The sequence below is a fragment of the Durio zibethinus genome, chromosome 2 (genome assembly GCF_047325235.1).
Source record: "Durio zibethinus cultivar Kanyao isolate XHJ-2024 chromosome 2, ASM4732523v1, whole genome shotgun sequence".
NCBI lineage: Eukaryota > Viridiplantae > Streptophyta > Magnoliopsida > Malvales > Malvaceae > Durio > Durio zibethinus.
The window spans coordinates 38523793-38545155 of NC_143163.1; the positions used below are offsets into that span (position 1 = coordinate 38523793).

Genomic DNA, 21363 nt, shown 5'->3' on the forward strand with positions numbered 1-21363 from the left:
CCCATCTTCATCCACGGCTGATATTAGACAAGAATATTGTCATGATGCCCATCCATATTTGAAATTAAGCATCAGTTCTGCGGTTAATAGCAAGTGCTAACTAATTTCCCTCAAGGGAACTGCCCAAAAGATCAGTCTTATCCCACGTTATATTGGAAAACAAGCATGGACCAATATTTAACATGCATCATCATGCAGTTTCAATAAACCAATTTTAAGAGGGGAAAAAGGCATCAATGGAATTCACTCCAAGGTTGAAGGATACAAGAAAGACGACACATATTTTCAGGCCTCAGGTCTCTGCAAGATGACGAATGATAACATCTCCACTCAAAATGGTGCCATCTCTGATTAAACAAGTAATTATAAAGGTTGAATATGAGAATAAGAAAATAATATTTGCTTATCGTTTTTTTATCTTATTAATTTTTGCCATCCCTCCCAAGGAAATAATTCATAAATTAGCAATTTTTTTTTACAGGTTGAGATAAAAAAAAAAAAAGTTGTAAATGATGAAATTCATATCCAAACCTATTAAATGTTAACTTTTAAAGATGACTGAATAAATCAACTGAATTCAATTCATTTCTCATTTTATCTCATGTTTAATTTTCATTAGCTAAATTTACTATAAGTTGAAAAAAGAAGTTACCTTCAACATTTTTAACTGCATTCCCACTCTATTATTTCACAACCAAAATTTAAAAAAAAAATGATAAACTCCATCTCCACTTGGGCTTCTTTCTCCTCTTCTTTCACTTCTTTGCTTCCATCCCAATTCCCCCAAGCATAGTGGTACTTAAACAAATGCACAATTAAAATAACCTTAATGCAACTATACTCTCTGTCTTCATGCAAACTCAGTTTTTGTGATATGAAACCATGTTTGGTTCCTTTTTTGTTTAGCTCAAAGTAAGAATAAGTGTGCATGTGGCCCCTTTTGCCTTGTCATTTACTACAAAATACAACTTTCTTCCAATCCGAAGCTCCCTGAAAAGGTTCCCTCTTCTGGCAATTGTATGCAAAAAAGTGACGCCCTCTCGTAGTCGGCTAGTCCCTTGGAAAAAGAGAACAAACCAGAGTCTCATCCACCCACAAAATGGAAAACAAAAGAAAGGAAATGCAAATAGTAGCCAATTGTACTTCAAAAAGTTTCACCTCTTCTTAATTCTCAAAGACGTGTGATATGGGTGTGGCCCTACGTGCACTGCACAAACTCTTTTCCGAAGTTGTAGCAGTTGGCGTTGGGGGATGAATTCAATTTGCCACATCTCCTTTCCGACCCCTTTTCTTGTCCTTTTGCTTTGGCATTGGCTTGCCATGTGATTGCCTCTTGCACTTTGCTGGTGGGGTGTGCCAGATCTCTCTCGGGTCTCCTCTTGCACATAAAACCTTTACTGCCTTCACTTTTTTGGGGGTTAACTGCATGTTTTCTTGCTTTCCCAGTTTTACAATATTTTTCTTGGACCCCCCTCCAATGAAGTTATTACCAGACAGACTGTCATTAATAAATCTTTGCCCTTTCTCTCTAATTCTTTATTGAGGATTTTCTTTGCCTGGGAAATTTTCTGAAACTGATCAACGATAAGACTTCAATAGAAATTAGAAATCTTGCCAATGAAATTGATTAAGTTAATAATATTCGAATATTTCGTTTGTAAGGTTTAAATTCGATTTTTGCTATCAATGATCCTACCAAATTCAATATGAATTTTCTTTAAAATTTGTTACTTATCATGCAATTGAAATAAAAAAATCTCTTTTCTCTCTAAATTTTTATTTATAAAAAAAATTAACAATCTTAAATTTGAAACAACCTACATGCCTTTTTGTTTTATTTGCATAATTGGAGATCATCAAACAATAAAAGATAGCTCAAATCTATCACTTCCAATTCCAGAAATCAAATTTAAAAATCATTAAACTAAAGTCTTAAATTATAATTTATTAAAAAAATTATAAACAAATAAATTAAACATAACTTCATATATGATCAAAACGAAATTTGAGATTTAAATATTTCATAATCTCTTTTTTTTTTTTTTTCATGAAAACAATATCTTATCAACAACCATAAAGCTAAAGAAATAATTTATTAGTATTTATTATTAGAAAGTGAAATTTGAGAAAACTTAAAATGGTTAGTTAACTTGGGTTGATGTTTTGTTTATTGCCATTAGTTTTTGCTTGCTTGACACGAAGTTAGACAAAAACAAATCAAATGAATTTGTTTATCTATTATAGTTGACAAAGCAGACTCAAACTTGTAGAACTGAATCTAATTGAACTCAACCGACTTCATTTGAACAAAAATGCTAATCAAATGATCTATTGTGACTTACATAATTTTTAATACAAAAGATCCATTGACACTGTTACTAATCATGATAGGATAATAAATGGAAATACTTCAACGTGGAACAACTTGATTAATCCAAATCAGATAAGCTGACTGATCCAAAACAATTCGAATTTGATTTTGTTGCTTTTTTAACTTCTAACCATGATTTTGTGAAAAATTATCCAATCATTGCCTCAACGACTCAAAAGCAAATGACATCAAATTTCGTAGAGCTTTCCCATTGTCTAACAAAATGACTGTTCTACCCTTCATGCGGCATAAAAAATAAACTGTCCCCAAACGAGTGTCAACTCAGTGGCGCAACTGTGATTTTAAGTGTCGTCGGGGATAAAAATGTAAACTTGGTGGACAAATCGGCCCAATCTGATGCTGCTAGTGGACATCCTTGAAAAAAAGACAGTCCACAGAGGAAAGAAAATGAAAACAAAAGGAAAAAAAAGTTTTTCCGTATCTGCGGCGTTGACTTTTGTCACTGAACTTGTTTGAGATCCGCAAACCAAAACCAAAAGGCAAAAGAGAAAATTAGGAATACAGAAACCAAACAAGGAAAAGACAGGTTTTTTTGTTTTATGTTTTGTTCTTTAGTTTGAGGATTTAATGGCGGAAAGGCAAGAGCAGAAACCATCATCTCAGCCGTCGAAAACGGTGGCGTCTCAACGGCCCACGATTACTCCACCACCACGGCCATTCATGGAGGCGCTATTCAGCAGTGGGCCAGGTTTGATGGGTTTTAGCCCAGGTCCCATGACGCTTGTTTCCAACTTCTTCTCCGACACCGACGAGTTTAAGTCCTTTTCTCAGCTACTTGCTGGTGCCATGGCCTCTCCGGCAGCTGCCCAAAGACCGAACTTTCCTCCTCCCACTACGACCGAAGAGCAGGGTGATGCCATCGGCACTGGTGGTGGAGGTGAAACCGGGTCGCTGTTCAAACAGAATAAACCTGCCAGTTTGGTGATAGGGCAACCGCCGCCGATGTTTACGGTGCCGAGAGGGTTGAGCCCAGTGAGCTTGTTGGAGTCTCCAGTGTTTAGTGTGTTTTCTCCTGGTGCCCAGGTAATTTTAAGTTTTATTTGTTAAAAAGGAAGAATATTTACGTGTTGATTTATTGTTAAATTTAATTCCTTTTTAATGAGTTCATGTTTGTTGGTTTGTTTTAGAGAAAGAACGACTGGCGTATGTAAATGGGAATAGCTTTTTATTATTGTTGTTGTTTTCATATGGCAATGTTGGGCTATAAAGAACAAAAGAGTTTTGAAATCAGGATCTGGAATCTATTTTGCTTGTTAACTCAACTGGATTCTTTTTTTCCTTCTTGCTATAAGAAAAAAAAATTGATCAAGGTTAATATAAAAGGCAAAAGCAAACGGATATGCCAATATGCTAGTTTGATATGAATATGCCCAAAGTAAAATCTGCAATGGTTTTGAGGTTAAAGGTTTGATGGATTGCCATGTTACAAGTATAGGCTTAAAGTAGAAAGCTTTGAGCTTCATGCTCATTTTGTTGAATATATCTTGATTGAATTACGAATTATTGCATTTTGCCATGTTAGGAGTCTTTCTTAGTGGCAGCAATCAGCAAGTGTTGCCTGCTTGAAGTTGGAGAATTAGAAGCTTGTTTTCCAATAGAATCTTAAAAATTATGAGAGTGTAGCGATTCCAACCTTCACTAATGCCATATTATGGGTGATGAAATTTTACTTGCTTTAAACGTTCTCCTCATTGTTATTTAACATGTTGTTGTGAAGGAATATACTGTTATTGCATCCTTTATTTCCATTTGTTTGTTGTATATTACATAGTGCCCATGAAACTAGTAGAACGAGTACAAAAAAAAAAAAAAGAAGAAAAAAGCTTAGTGGTCATAGTGGTCATAGTCTATAAACCGCATCTCATTATCTGAATGTTTATCCATGTTAAGCATATAAAAATATACATGTTAATTTCTTTACAAGTATGGTTGGTGAATGGTTATTTTTCAATTTCAAGTAAGTGATTTTGTTTCCCTGTTGTCAATTGATTGATCTTGCCCTACCTACAGTGTGAGAATCTTTGGATAGCTTTTAGTTGTGTCAGTGGGAGTGCCTCTGATTCACTCCCTAGTTTCTAGTAGTGAAGACTGAAGAAGAACAAAAGCTAAGAGAAAATGTATTACTTTGCCCTTTTCTTCTCCTTTCATTTAGAATTCATGGCCCATAGTTCAGTCATTAACCAATTTCCCCTATGCATGAAATGTACAGGGACCTTTTGGAATGACGCACCAGCAGGCCCTAGCACAGGTCACCGCCCAGGCTGCTCAAGCTCATTCACATATGCAAACCCAGGCCGAATATTCATCAGCACCTGCTGCATCTTTGACACAGGTTTCATCTTTTACTGCCAGTACGAGAACAAACCAGCAGATGCCAACCTCATTGCAAAACTCTACTGTTACTGTGAAGGAACCATCAAATATATCTCAATCTAATCAGAGATCCCAATCTGATTCATTAATTGTTGATAAGCCTGCCAATGATGGCTACAACTGGAGAAAGTATGGGCAGAAACAGGTGAAAGGCAGTGAATTTCCTAGAAGTTATTATAAGTGCACGCATCCTGGTTGTCCTGTCAAGAAGAAGGTTGAGAGATCATTAGATGGCCAAGTCACTGAAATCATCTACAAAGGGCAGCACAACCATCAACCTCCTCAGCCAAAAAAGCGTGCAAAAGATAGTGGAAGCTTAAATGGGAATCCAAACAATCGAGGAAATTTTGAATCAGCTTCCCAACTTCAGAGTGCCAACTTGAACATATTGAAAGAAGGGACATCCGATTATGCAATGTCTATGAAGGACCAGGAATCTAGCCAAGCTACAGCTGAGCATCTTTCTGGGACCAGTAATAGTGAGGAAGCAGGTGACAATGAAACCGGTGTAGATGAAAAAGATGAAGATGAACCTGACCCCAAAAGACAGTAAGCAAAAATTTATGTATTCCTACTGTATGCTTCATTGAATCAGTAATGAACTGTCTACCCAACAAAATTTCTTTCCTTATATGCAGAAGTACAGAAATTAGGGTTTCAGAGCCAGCTTATTCTCATAGGACTGTCACAGAACCTAGAATTATCGTGCAGACAAGAAGCAAAGTTGATCTCTTGGATGATGGCTATAGGTGGCGCAAGTATGGACAGAAAGTTGTTAAAGGCAATCCTTTTCCAAGGTAAAGCCTCTGGTTGCAAACTAGAAATTACCATCTACTGCAATAAGGTGTATTCTTGGGCTATGTTAACTGGGTTGTTACGTAACTAATCTGGACCATTTATCTGTAACCCTGGTGTTAGCTCAGCAAAAAAATCCAGACAGAACAATCACAAATATTTTTGCCAAAACCATTTTTGTGTGTAACCTTTTTAGACTTTATGTCTCTGGTTCCAACCTTTTTCAATTGTAGACAACAGAGACACTCTATGTTGAATGTTTCTGCCAAAACTTCCTAACTGTTGAGTTGTTGGTCTGTTCTTTTGTCATGAATGTGTTTATAATTGTCTTCATTTACAATATATATCTGATTTCCATTGTAAAGATTTTTTTTTTTTTGTGATCCATTGATTGTTTTGCAGCATTCTTAATGCATCTTTTTGGTTCTACAGAAGCTACTATAAATGTACAACCCCAGGATGCAATGTCCGAAAGCATGTTGAGAGGGCTTCAACAGATCCCAAGGCTGTTATAACAACATACGGGGGAAAACATAATCATGACATACCAGCTGCCAAAACTAGCAGCCTAGTAATCAATCACAAGTAAGAACACAAAATGTAGTAACAGAAAAGCATGCTATAAGTAACAGAGCAGATTTTGGGAACAATAGTCAACAGCCTGTAGCACGTTTGTGCTTAAAAGTAGAACAGATAACATGATTTCCTTGACTTGAAACAATGGAAGGGGCAGGAGCACGAGTATAGCATAGAAGTTTTCCATGTATCAGGCAAAATCTGTTGTATTTGCCCAAGTTTGTATTCACACGCACAGCCAATGTTTTAAGGGAGGCCATCCACCCAAATGATATGATATTCAAAAGAAAAAGGGGGACATAAGAAAGAAGTCAACTTTGGAGCAAACTCACTTGGATTGAATTAGGAGGCAATATTGTTGTATGTAAACTAGTTTAGTGGACCATATTGTATTTTAATTCTGTTATTCCTTGCATTCTTTTGTACACGGAAATACAGCTACAATGTTGTTTCATATGATTGTTTGCTTATAATGTATGAATCTCAAGAATTTTAGGTTAGAACTCCTCTGTGCCAAAATTTTGGTAGGTTTTTCAGGCAGTTTTCTCGGTTGCAGCCTACTTTATGTTGTTTTCTGATGTTAATACTCGTTTGAGTGCAATATTTTGTTTTGTACCACTTTGATACAGTGTACATTTAGAAGTTATTTTTTATTATAAAAGAGGTCGCATAGAAGAAATGATCTTTAATCATGTATGTAAAAATGAAGAGCTAGTCAAAACTAGTTATCAAATTCAAAATTTGATAGAAAAATGAGTTAAATCTCACATTATCCCTCTTGAACAGAAAATTGTCCTCATTGAATGAACCACATTAGGCACCTTACACCAAATTGCATATAGAAAATAGAAATTACAGTGGCAGCAATAACAAAATAAATGAATGTAAAGAATACTGATACAGATGTATAATGGTTAGAATTTTTACCAACAATTTTCAATTTCGGATTCAAAAAATGAAATTTCACTTATCTTTCAACAAACAAACAAAATTCTTTCATTTTCACAAAACTGTGCCGGAATTGTTGGATCTAAACGCATCATCCTCCTGGTGTGTGTTCAAAGTAATCATCTTTGACAGTTACAATGGTAGGAATTTGGCCACGATTTACAAAATCAATCTTATTCAAGCGCAAACAGCACAAGGCTTGCTCTGGGAGTTCCTCTGGTTTTTGTGCCTGCCAGCATTATCAACCAGAACACAAGGTTGTTAGCAGCATATAAAATGGAGTGCTACAAATTGCTTCACCATTTCCCTTAATTAATTTCCTCATATTGAAATCCAGGCTGCTTAAAATTAGAGAAAGTGGCAAGAACTTACCTGTATAGTCAAACCCAGATTAACTATTCCATTCTTCATGCAGTCTAGAAATGATTCAAGTCCTTTCCTAGATATGTAGCTAAAGCGGTGTATATCCAAATCAATCTCAAAGTAATTAGGCCCCTGGATGATAAACACCAGGCATGTTAAGAAATGGTGGCATATTCAATTTTGAAACATTGTTCTTGGGTCATGGCTATGACTTGCTAAATTTGATCATGATATTAGTCAAAATGGGACAAGCAGTGTGAGTGTAAATCATTGGACTGCATGGAATTGATTCCTTCAGAACTTTCATACATTTCAGTATGTGAAACCAGCAGGGAAGTTAACTGTGTATGAATTACCTTATAGAAATTGTGTTGAGGGCGCGAAAGCACTGGCTTATCGTTATAAGCTTGAATAAGCTTCTTTTCAGTGGAACCTAACTGAAGGTCGTCCGGGTTAACTAAACCAGCCATAATTTTTAGCCTTTCTCTGAAAGGAACAGTGGACTCTTTCGCAAACCCTTTAACCTTTTCCATTTCATCCTCAATAAATTTCTGAACAGGAGTACAACCATGAGCATCAACTAAAATGTTTTTCAATGGTGGAAAGAAGATGAATAACCAAATATTACAACAGACAACTTGAGTAACGAGGGAATACCTTTATGCTGTCCTGGAAGTGAGGGGATATATCTTTGTCAAAAGTATCTGACACTTTGAAATATAAGACAAGGCTCAAGCCTTCCCCATTGGCATCACCAACAAACATGGTGGCAGGATAAGTAGGCACCTGCATAAAGAATATCAAACAACTTATAAAAGTCATAAAAAAAATGATGCAGTAACCAACATGGAAGCAAATTAAATTAATTAATTTTTCCACTAGTGATCCATAAAACAGATTATCAGAACAAACCCCATCCATCTGCTAATGATGAGTGGCTTCAAGCAATCAAAATCAAGAGAATCATTAAGGTGTGTAGTATATGCACAAAATGACAGAGAGAGAGAAAGGAGAACCTGTATATTAACAATCAGAAGGGCAGGTACTTTTTCGTGTGGTTTTACATGTGGAAGTTCAAGGTGCTGAGCAATGTGATTCACTTTCCGAGGGCAGACAAATAAATCAACCCCGATTGGCACATATGGGCTACAGTCTGGAGCAGGGAACTTCTGTTTATCTCTGCATGATAAGGTTCAACTTCAGTTGTAGATATGAACGATATGATATATTTTGGAATGTGGATAACAGCAACTCGACGGCTTGCCTAAAGTAATTCTTGCCACGGAGCTTAAAAAGTGAAGGAGAAATCTCTGACCAGCTTCCTGAAGTTGGTTTCTCTCCTGAGCAAGGAATTACAAGTCCTGCTCTCGGACGGTATAAGTACCTCTCAGCTGAACCTGTTATCAACTTGTCAGTTCTAGTCAAAACTAAAACATATGCAATTTTACACTCAATCACAAAGGGATAAAATAGAATTACACTGTGCCACTACATATAGTGATAGTAGGTTGATTTATTTCTATATCTCACCAATATCCTTTAGAAAAGGGAAATAAAAATGATAAACAACTCATCCCAGCTCAATTAGTAGAAGCAGCACTGCAGCATTAAGGCATGATAAAGGCAACTTTTCTTTTTTTAATTATGAAGGATATAGTAATGCTATAATTCACACAAATATCATGAATAATGGCTCACTATTTTTATCATAATGTTCACACAAGATCAATTACCGGGTTTACTTACAAAATTCTGTGATTTCATCACCTTCGAAAGATTTCCTCTTCACAGAAAACATGATAACTGTTGATTTCTTTCTGCTCTCTTGGGTTTTCTCTGCCAAATCAACTATGCCATCTTTCAGGCCCTTAAAGTTGTAACTTTCATAAAATCTTTCATACTTAGACCCATTATCTACAAAGCATGATGCACTTTCATACTGAAGTACTTGCGCATTTGAAATATTCCCAATTGCATTACCTACTGAAGAAAATGCATCTGGAGGCAACAGCAAACAAAAAAAAAAAAAAAAAAAAGAACCATAAGCTTTTTCTGACCAATCAAATATAAAAAATCATCCTTGGAAGAAATGATCAAATGCAAGTGCATTACCTCCGTACACACTACTGGAATCATCATCTGACTCAGACTCCATAATGCTAACAGAATCAAACCATACTTCCTCTTGGCATCTTCCTGCAAAGTAATTTCATTTCGACAGTTACCAATTGTTCGAAAAGACAAACGCTTCAACCCCAAGAACAAATAGCTAGAAAGATGGATAGAAGAGACCATTGGCATCAATTTGACTGTGGTTCCATTGTAGCTGGGTTAGATGAAATGTCATATTAGACATCTCAGAGCGCTTGCAGGTGGTTGAAGCACCCTTCTCAAAGTCAAGATGAACAAATTCACTAACAGCAAAATCTGTAATATGACTCCCAGCATCACTCATCCTTTTCATACATACATCAGAAATGGAAGTGGCAATCTCTCCATGGTGCTTGCGAAATCTGCCAAAGTGTCTTTTATGTGGCTTAGATTGTGCCTTTTCACTATATACTGAGACACAGCCACCCATTATGTGATAATCTTTTATAAAGACAGCTAGTAGTGAAGGAGCAGACACAAAGCAGATCAGCTCCAAGGAAACGACTGACCTGTCAATTAATCCAAGAAAGAAAAAAAATTAAAACAAATATAAAAAAGGCATATATCCGGTACATTCCAAACATGAGGACCTTAATGTCACCATAAGAAGGCAAACCATCAATTAAACATGCATGAATGCATCATAAAACTTTTTCATTTTAATGTCTTTCTATGAATTTCTGAGAAGATGAAAAAGCTTGCCTTAAAGCATTGTTTTTATATAATAGTAGCAATCAATAAGTGAAGGAGGCAGCAGTTCACCATAAGAAATCCCTTACCAGTAAGGGGTTAGAATGTTTTAGAGATTTACCTTTAGACCAAAAAGGAGACATCAATCAATAGTAACCAAAATGAATCAGTAATGTAAATGAGTTACAATTTCGTATTTCACATGACATGTATATACGAATTACCAAATACCGAGACTAGTTGTAAATCACTAATCTATTTATAACAATATATACTAAGAATTTGCTCCTTTCTGAGTCAAGAACATACCTTCAACTTAAGTCATTCCAAAGGAGCGGTGCTCCTTTGGTGCTTCGTTATCCAATCAAAATCTTAATCTTATCAGGGGAATGATATTTCATTGAAGTGCTTGAGATTGACAAAACTAACACTGTCCTACCTGAACATCAATAATAAACGTTAAAATACTACTAAAAAAAACCGCAGGATTTTATCATTACTACATCGAAAATATCAATACTAGTAAAAAAAACCAACACTCTTGCAAAACTTCCTCAATTCAATGCCTAAAAAACAACTAAGAACACATGATTTTGTCTAAAAAGAGATTAAAATTGAATACAGAGTACCTTGAAAAATAAAAATTAGTAACAAAGAAATGCAAGAGCCCACCCCCACCACATAATTAGATCATTGAATACAAAGAGATCCATAGAATAATAAAATGATCAATTCAAAGCATTATCATTAAATTGAAAGAAAATAATAAATATATATTAGTAAGAAATGTTAAATACAAGATTTAATTTTGATAAAGAAAAATGGCCAAAGATATTATGAAACAGGAAATGAAAACGATCATAAATATTCCAAAACACAAAATACTGATAAAAAGATGAAAATTTAATCGAAAAACAAGAAATGAAAACGATAAGCTTGAAGCATGCAATATTAATGATTGAAAAAAAAAAAAAACAAAAGGAGAAATCATGATGCCATAATGAAGTTTGAATAAAAAAAAAAACACACAAGTCGAGAGATGAACCTCGAGAGAGAGAAAGGTTAAAAACCCGGCATGAACGAGGGATAGCTTTTCCTTCGCTTCGGAACTTTTAATGCCTTTCTCCCTCTCTGTTTCTCCGTCTCTGTCTCTGTTTTTAGTTTCTGCCTAAGAACGAAACAGAGGGAAAAAATAACGGAGAAGAAGACGAGAGAAGACAGAGTCTCCGTTATAAGCGGATCATTAGTTTGCAAAAGTCTCCTTTTAAATCTCCTTCTCTCTCGCCCTTTCTGTTTTCTCCTCCTTATTTTCGTTCAGTTACTCTTTTTTTTTTTTTAACTATTTTTATTTTTAATTTGAATTTTTTTTGTTTTGTCGTCCGAGATTTCGCGGGAGTTACTGCTTTTGTCTGCATGCCACGTGTCAATTTATAAGGTTTGTTAAGCAAAGGAAGGAACAATTACAATCTTTTTCTTGTATTTACTGCTTCATTAACTACTTGTGTCATATTAATTAATTAGTTTTTTTTCCCCCGTGTCACGGAGTGTTTTTATATTTTTTATGATTTAAACTTTTAATTTATATTAATTCTTATATTATATATAAATAAATATATATATTTATAATCATTTATAATTTGTAATTTAAAATTATAAAAACTTGTTATATATAAATTATTATAAAAGAATCTAAATAAACATTATAAAAGCTTTAAATTATGAAAAAAAATTACATACAAATTTCAATGAAAAAATTAATCTCTCGTTCATAATTATATATATTTTAAGAGTATATATTATTTTAATATAAAAACTAAGATTCACATATGTGATATATTATTAAAGACTTTTTCATATTTAATTTTAAAATTTTATCATGTTAAATTTTTATGATAAAAATTTTTATTGCCCTATCTTTTATAAAAAAGAAAATATTGATTATGAGAAGAAATTATAAATTTATATTTGATAATTATCTAATTTTAAAAAATTTTAAAGTATGTAATTATTTTTAGAATAAAATATGTAATTATTTTTTAAATTTATAATTTTATTTTAATTTTTCAAATTTTATCTATTTAATTTATTTAAAAAAATATTACATATGTTTAAATTATCTCTATCCCACGTTGAATAGAAAAAATCAATGATTAAATTAAATAAAAATTAAGAAATTAATATAAAGTTAAACAAAATTGAATATAAAATTATACATAATGTGTATATTCCAAATTTAACAATTCAAATAAAAAAAAATCTACCAGATAACTATTAAACCAAATAGTTCGGTCCATGAAACCTATTTGGATGATTAAAATAAAAAAAAAAAATAGTCTTAAAGGAAATGTCACAAACATTAATTATAAGGAAAAGGTTCGTTTTCAGCAGACCGCAATGGCATTAAATATTAGCTATAAAATTATTGGGAAGCTACTAAGTTTAACTAAACAAAGGTTATACATGAATATGCAGTTTATTGCATTCCTAATGGCTTAACTCTTAAGTATTCATAAATATGATTCTATCATATTTAATCAAACCCCAAGACTCCAGCCAAATCTTTTCTCCTATTGAATATCACCAAATAGGTTCGCTGGTAAACATGTAATTCATGTAAAAATTTAATAATTATTAATGACGATTTTATGATTTTTAAGATACGTTATTTGATTAAAATTATGAATTTATAGATTTAATTTTATGATCTGATTATATCATATCAAAAAGTCAATAATAATTTTTACAAAATCGAATCTATAAAATTATAACTCTATTTGATTAGCTAAAATTATTGGATTTTAGGGTAAGCAAAAACAAGAATGAAGGCTTTATGTTGATGGTATGTTGTAATATGAGATTGGGGGCATCCAAACAAAACATTCCAATCAAATTGATGTTTATTTTATGATTAAGTTTAAGAAATAAAAGCACAAAATGTATCCATCATGGCAGAATGGCAAAAGGAGGATTACGTTTTGATTTCCTTGTGCGCGTTCGTGTGCAGCTGCACCATGAAAACGACTCCTTCCAACATGAACCAAAGCCTGAAAATGAAACAATCGGAAACGCCAATCAATTTCCGGTTGTTTAGCCCATTTGCTTATAATGATGTGATATATATAACAAACTACGATCATAATTTATGATTCGTTTGAATGATCAGTTGAAAAATATTTTTATTATATTATTATATTATTTTGTGATTAAATTTTTAATCTAAATAGATAAATAAAAGACATGATAATACGAAATAAATTTATAATATCTCTATTGTTTTAAATATAAAAAAGATAAATATTAATCTAAAAGCCAATATTTTCCAAAAATGAAAATGTTATGCTTTGCCATTTAAAAAAAAAAACTTTAAATTTTTCCAAAAGTTTAACACTTAATTTATGCGCAAATGAAAAGCATGATTAATTGTTATATACAATAATATGATTTTTTTTCCTTGTTTTTTTTGGGCTTGAAGACAATGGTATGATTGCTCTCTCTCTTTGTCTCCTCTTTTTACAAAGCTTGTGATTACATAAATAATAATTAAAATTAGAACATCTTTAGTAATACAAAAGCAAAGGGTCTAAAGTAGGGGCATTTGATGGATGCCCACGCAACCATATTTGAGTACAATTATTAGTTGATTTTTGTCTCTGATTTTGTCTTTGATTAAGTGCCATAATCATTGAGAACCAAAAAGAATGAAAAAAACAAAAGAAAAAAATTTAGTAACCATTCTTAGAGTTTCAAGGTGAACTGGTTGAACGAGGATGGTGAAGTGGTTGAGCCGTAAATGGGTTTCACTTCAAGTCAAAGCCTGTTCCCATCTCACCAACCTGCTGAAGAAAGAATCAAAATGGAAGAAACTGAACTCAACTTTCTTTTTCTCAAGAAAAAAAGATTAGGGTTTTGGGAAATACATGGGCTGCAAACCACTTGACTCATTCAAACCCTCTATTTCTACTATAGTTCGAAGAAGTCAAACCAATATATGATATGTTCGAGCGTATGATTCAGTAATTGATAAATTTTTTTAACTTAAAAATTAAAATCAGATCCTTATCTTTTTAAATATCAAAATAATTTTTAAGTATTTTGTGTAAATGTAAATGATTTTAGTGATATGTAGACACATATTTTAAATATCATTTTGCATGTGTGAATTTGAACAGATTTTTTAACTTTTGTTTGGGTAGACCAAATCCAATGACCTGATCATCAAAATATGTTTTAAGGTTGGGCAAAAGTGTTAGTGGAGGGTCATCTCAAACCCCACTATTAATAATGAGTCTACCAGGATTATATACAGGAATCAGTAATCACAAAGAAAATTAATAATTTTCAAATAAAACACACAAACTGAAACTCACCTACTCAATTATTTTGTCTTGAAACTTAGCTACAACAGCGCTGAAACTCTTTCCACTTTGTTTCTGCCTGTTCAAACCCATACCAAATTTTGATAAAAATAATAAGAAAAGGGAGAAAAAGGCTAAAAATGCCTGATCAGAAAGTTCCAGTGCCTGAGGGCTGCATTTGAACTTCCTAGAGTTTAATACTGATATTCTCCAGCCCCTGGACATGGTCTGCAATTTTTTTTTTCTTTTTTTGAACTAAGAAATGTGTACATTTAACCTGCTAACCTGGCAAAAGTTTCCAGATCCAAGATTTGAGAACTTTGTCTTTTCATTCACGGGAAAAAGTTTTGACCAAAAAGGTGGCAAAGCATTAAATTTCTAAGGTATCGAATTTGAAATTCATGGCTAAATTCCTAACTGTGGGTTGCACATGGTCAAAATTTCTTTTCAACTTATTGAGATCCGCACTACGAATTTGAATACTTCCTCCCAGGAATTCAATCTCATATCGTTTAGGATTACAAGATTGTCTCCTACAAGCTGAGTTAAATTCATTGAACAAAACTATCAGGAAACAAGTAGCAGAGAAAATAATTGTTATACAAAGAACAAAAAGATTCTAAAACAGCTAACAAGCATAAGTTTGTTACGCGCATTAATTACACTATAAATCACATTCTCCCTACTATTACTTATTGTTATAAAAGAGCTTACAGTATGAAAGAAATAAAAGTTGTAAGTATTAAAAATTGAACAATTTTCGTTTAAAATCTTTTTAATCGTCCTAAAATATTTGGACGGTTTTGTTTATCATTGGTTATTCTCTAAAATATTTTAGGAGTTAAAACCCTGCTATCATCAGAACATGTTCAACCTTTCTGATCTTATACATCTGGGTAGGGTTCTATATTTAAGTTGAAAATATATTATAATAATTGTATTCTCATTCCATATCTGCCCTGCTTGCTGGATTTTAGCCTATGATGGGCCTTACCATTTAAGGAGGGTTATGCCATTTATGTCTTGATATCTTATCATGCCATCTCCCATCTTCACAAGAATCAAAACATATGTTAAACCCATGCCTGGGTAAGTTATGTGAACTTAGTTTAATCTCAACTAATAACCCAAATTCAATATTTATAAAATGACATTTGTAATTATTTAATTTCTACTATTTTATATAATATATATATATATATATATAAACGTGAAAGTAACGCGTGAATAACTCTTTGAAACAGTCTTTTTTAATATTAATTGTGTATCCCAATAAATATTTATTTATATATATAAAAACCAACTAGTACAAAACTAAGTATGAAAGTGGAATTTAAAATTTTTCTTATAAATGTATTAATACATAGTTGAAATTTTGCAAATACTTAGACCAATTTATAGGTAGACATGATAATTTTAAATATAATGCAGTATTACGACATAAAATGATATGAATAAAAAAATAAACATAATATTATTTAAAAATTTTTAAAAAATTATAAATAAATTTAATAAAATAAAAAAAATATATTTATATTTTTGTATCGATACGAATTATAATATATAAATTTTATATAAAAAAATATAAATACATAAATTTTTAATATTTTATATAATATAAATATACACGCATCAGCCTTTGGGCCACATGTTTGATAGACGGTTTAAGCTTGTCCCATGCTTGGGCCTATGAGCCACGCAGTCCTGGATTTGGATCCGAACATCAGCCTACAATATATATTTTTTTAAATTATCTTTTCCTGTACTTTGAACCGTATTTCTGACATCAACCCTTCTATCTAATCGATCATATTTACAGTTGTTGTGATAAGAAAAATAAATTTTCCGATCCAATCCAAAGCGACGGCCATGGGAATGTGTACATTGATGTAATTAAATGCTTCTCACATGTTTGTCCAAAATTCAATAATGAAAAGACTCCCACCCAGGCAGCCACCCCATCAAAGCAGTTTTAGTGAGGTTTTCTTTTTTTTTTTTTTTTTTTCAACTCCTTCAATGCACAATGACCCCACTCTTTTATTCGACAGGAGAGATTATCACTGTACAAATAGGTGTAATAAAAACCCCTGCCTCTCTTTTTGTTAGACAGTGCAAGAGGGTGACCTTTCATCCCCCTGGTTACATGTTCAAAAAATGAAACCACATTTTCATAGATGACTTGATACTTTGACAATAACATGTCTTTTTCTCTACTCACTTTGTCTCTGTTTCTTTTGCTTCAATGTTTCTACCTTTTTAATCTTCTCTGTGTCTGCCTGGTTTTATAGATAACGGTTTTCAGTGACTTCAGAAACAGAAATTGAGGAAACCAGGAAAGGGAAGAAAAGGGCACAACAGGAACAGGATTTAGATTACTTGGAGATGGATTGAAGCAAGCTCAGTCCAATGGAAGTAAACGCTACTATTTTGAAAGCCCAGAATTTGCATCCAAAGCAAAGCCCACCATTGGCCTTTCCGATTAACCAAAGTGCCGGGTGATGCTTGAAACGAAGCTTGGAAGCAAGTCGAACTCCGACTTTAGACCCTTTGCCATATGGTTTAATTTCCATTGTCCATGGATCCAAGTATGAGTTTTTTTATTTGAGGAAGGGAATTCGAACTCCGTTCGTTTGATTTAATCTGATACGGTTTTAAAATAGAAAAATGATTATGAAACTTAATGAATAAATTGAAAAATTTTTCGTCATTCATTTCTAATATGAACTAGTCTCTTAGATTTTTATTCTAGTTCATATGAAAGTAAAAAACAAAATCATTTATAAGAAAAGTTTTTCTTTGTTCTCTCTCTTTTGAACCATGTCTAGTCATCTAGAAGGGAAAAAAAAAAAAAAAAAAGCTTATAAGAGGAGATAATGCAAAAGTTTTGAGCCGAAAGGATTGGTGCACGTAATTAAAATTTAGGGTTTAAATGTAAAATATTCAATTTTAAAATCTTCAAGAATTGACGGATGATTTGTAAATTTCAAAATTTTCAAAAGGTTTATAAATTTTATTGTAGATTGATGATTTATCTTGATATTAAAAATGAAATAATCTATCTTATTCTTAAATTTTTTTATAAAAAAATATAAATGTTTGGAATATCGCTTTCTCACGTCTAAATGATTGGAAATTGAAAGATTGTGAAATTAAAGAAAAATGAAAAATGTATATGGTGATTGGTGGCACCAAAAAAAAGAGAAAAAGGAAAGGCTAAAGTTTGAAAGCAAATGAAATAACTTGAATCATGATTTTTTTTTTTTTAATTGATTATTTTTCTCTTTGCGCACAAATGAAGCAAAACTTTTATTTGGTTATGATCATTTTGATCCTAACTGCTTTCGGCTAAAAAGGAACAACTTTAATTGTCCAATTTTGGGTCCACTTCCATCGCACATTGATGTATGAAATGAATTTATGAAATGCTTGATGTCCACAAAAGTAAAATAATCCTAAAACATCACTGTAATCTAAAAAATTATTAAGGAAGCTCGATGAACGCGTTCATTTGGGTACTCTTTTTTTTTTATTTTAACTTTTTTTAATATGATAAAAATACATAATTTTAGTTAAATTTCCATAAAAATCATATTTTTCGTTTTTGAAATTTGAAATTCAAGGTTTATATATAGATTAGTAAAATTAAAAGTCCAATAATATAACAATAAATTATTTAACTGCAATAAAAAATATCCTTTTTTAATAAAAAACCATAAATAAATGTTCATATCATATTGCAAATGTATCTTTTACTGATAAAAATATATTAGTAAAACAAAGCAAAAGTATCTTTTATTTATTTTGCATTTCAAAAATATTTCTAATATTTATTTTAAAAAAAATATTGTCATACGTTAAATTTATCATAAATTTTTTATTTTTTCACAAATTTAAAATATTAAACTAAAATATATATATTACGGCAAATCATGAATAAAATTCTGATATATATATATATATGGTACATAAACAGGCAATACACATGGTAAAAAAAAAAAAAATACTATACCAATGCTTTTTGGTTGAAATAGTAAAAATTTTGATTTTTTTAAAAATAAAGTATCGATTTTAAATCTTATAAATAAAAAATAAATTTTAAAAAATTTATCCTTTTAAATTAATCAAAATCTAAAAAAACTTTCGAACGCCAAAAAAAGTCTATTAAAAAAAAAAGTACTGTTATTTAGTTAAAAGCTAACATTGTTTTTGCATAAAGTAAAAATATGATTGTCAAACATTTGAGGAGGTGACGTCCTTGGGTCATAATGTATGTCACGGGTATCAATCACGTGTCTCAAAAGACCAAGGTCACGGGCCATATCACGTTTATTTCTAAAAATAATTTTAATTTCTTTATTCATTAATTGCATTAAATATTAAATTAAATGTTTTTATAAATAATAATAATAATAATAATAATGGCATGCACTTTCCAATTCCCACCCTAGTGCTCTTTCCTTCATTTGTTTTCTTCTTCTAACTAAACTTTAAAAAATGAATTTACAATAAATTGAGGTTTATATCTTTTTATATTGTACAACCATAGTTAAATTTTAAATTTTATTTATTAAAAAATTTAAGTAGTTTTTCAACAAAATTAATAACCACTAGTATTACTTATAATTCCATTTTTTATTAATTTCAAATGAAAAGCAATTATATTGTTTAATAATAAAAGGCAATAAATGAAAAGCAATACTTTTTTTTATAAATGTCAATGAAAATTTAATTAAAAATAACAAATATTTATAAACAATTAAACACATTGTACCAAAAAATAACAATTAATTAAACACGGAATTCGATTATCCTAATTAAAAAATTACTACTATTACTACGAAAACACTTGTTACAAATTCCAATGGCTTGTAAATCCCATCAATGTTGAGCAGAATCTGTTGGATCAGCCGAAGAACTTGGAAACATTTATATATTCGTAGATAAAAAATATTAATAATTTATATATTTATATTATATTTTATGTAAAAATTATATATACTAATTTATATAAATATAAATATATAAAATATATATTTTTAATTTTATTAAAATTTTAAATCATAGTAATTTAATTTTTTTTTACGGTAATTTAGATTATCTTATCTTTGTGGAAGGACAGACAGAGATCCAAAGAAATTCATTAACGGCATTTGAGCGTGTTCGACAGGCTTCCCTTCCCTAGGTATAACGCCGTTTTTAAATTTTCTCCATCTTTTACTACGACAACTGCTCTGCTCCTCTGCCCGCCACTGTTTTTCTTCTTTGTTTATTTTATCCCAAAGCTTTTTCTATTACCAAAATGCCATTCCATGAAGCTAAGCATCATTGTCCTCGTTGGCCATTGTTTTCTTCTTTCATGTACTTTGGAATTTATTCAGCCGATCTTTGGATATTCTATCATAAAATGTAAGGGTTTGTTTTTTATATTATATAGTAAATTAATTTTAACGTCCTATAAAAAAAATTGAATGAATATTATTTTATTAATAAAATAAATCAAATTATAAGATCTCTTTAATAAGTTAATTATTAAAAATATTAATTTTTATATATTTATTTTAAAAATTAATATTATCATCTAATTTATTAATAGTATATAAAATGTATATACTTATAATATATCAAATATAAACATAAATGATGCAACGAAAATTTTTCTTATCTAACAATTAAAGAGACTTTTAATATGCCATTAAAAGCTGATATGTCAATAAAATATTAAAAATTTTATTTTATTAATAAAAATTTAATCTTTAAAAATTTTAAATATTAAAAATATTTACTTAATTTATCAAATAATGCAATTTCTTCCTTATAATTAGCAATTAAGATTGGTTGACAATTCTTATAATCATGTTAACAAATTGTAGTTGTATGGGTAAACGTACAGTAGATAAATGGATAGTAATTTACTTAGTAATAAAAATTAATCCATTAATACAATTAATTAAATATGCATAATAGGATCAATTTGCATAACACATTAATATTTTTATGTTACAAACGAATTAACAAAAATGGGTTTATAAAAAACAAGTTTGTTCATTAACTTAAATAATTTATTTTAAAAAATAAATGTTTATAAAATTAAAATTCGATTCTCTCACAATTTTCTTGTGCGATTTACCCGAAATGTTTTATATAAAAAAATGGACTCCGAGATGAACAAAGTCAACTTTAATCTGTAATCAAAAGTCAAGTAAAAAAAAAGGGGAAGTGATATAAATGTAAAAGGAACTGCCTAAGTACAGCGGCGATGCAGGCAGCAAAATCTCAAAAATTTACAAGTAGAACGAGTTATCAGCAAGTCCAAAATCTGACAAGAAAATGCCAAATGCGGTTTTCTCAAAGCTTTGAGAATCTCCATTTGGACCCACCCATCCTTCCCCTGCCCTTATGCCCAGTACCCTGCACAGCCTTTTTCTGGCTGTTACGGTAGTTGCCGTTTAAGAATCCAACGCAACTGCACTATTCTTTATGAGTGTAACTAAAATATTAATATTTAAAAATTATTTAAATTTAATTTAAATAAATTTTAAATTTAAATTAAGTTTGAATTTAAATAATTTAATTTATTAATTAAATTAAATTAAATTTAAATATTTTTATATTTGATTTGAGTAATTTTAAATTAAATCAAAATTTTATATTTTAATTATTTTAATTAATAAAATATTATAAATTTAAATTTAAGTACAAATAATAAAATTTTTATTAAAT

General features: G+C 31.0%; 1 protein-coding gene and 1 pseudogene across 4 annotated transcripts; one reads left to right on the forward strand and one right to left on the reverse strand.

Moving 5' to 3' along the window:
* The first annotated feature begins 2779 nt into the window (after positions 1-2779).
* Positions 2780-6405, forward strand: LOC111318300 (putative WRKY transcription factor 3; annotated as a pseudogene). The gene is made up of 4 exons (XR_016334548.1): positions 2780-3415; positions 4602-5314; positions 5404-5562; positions 5993-6405. The product of XR_016334548.1 is annotated as a putative WRKY transcription factor 3 (transcript).
* Positions 6406-6876: 471 nt separating this feature from the next.
* LOC111318301 (uncharacterized) lies at positions 6877-11604 on the reverse strand. Of its 3 annotated transcripts, XM_022921075.2 has the most exons (12): positions 11334-11554; positions 10598-10727; positions 9740-10107; positions 9560-9643; positions 9428-9445; positions 9194-9283; positions 8712-8844; positions 8464-8626; positions 8105-8233; positions 7804-7998; positions 7457-7579; positions 6877-7313 (listed from the first exon to the last, which is right to left on the reverse strand). In XM_022921075.2, the coding sequence occupies exons 3-12, from the start codon at positions 10026-10028 to the stop codon at positions 7176-7178; spliced, it is 1362 nt and encodes a 453-aa protein (XP_022776810.2). In that variant the 5' UTR covers positions 10029-10107; positions 10598-10727; positions 11334-11554; the 3' UTR covers positions 6877-7175. The 3 variants fall into 3 exon arrangements, with proteins under 3 accessions (XP_022776810.2, XP_022776808.2, XP_022776809.2); XM_022921073.2 differs by having other exon boundaries at positions 9194-9445; positions 11334-11604; XM_022921074.2 differs by having other exon boundaries at positions 9215-9445.
* Positions 11605-21363: the final 9759 nt, after the last annotated feature.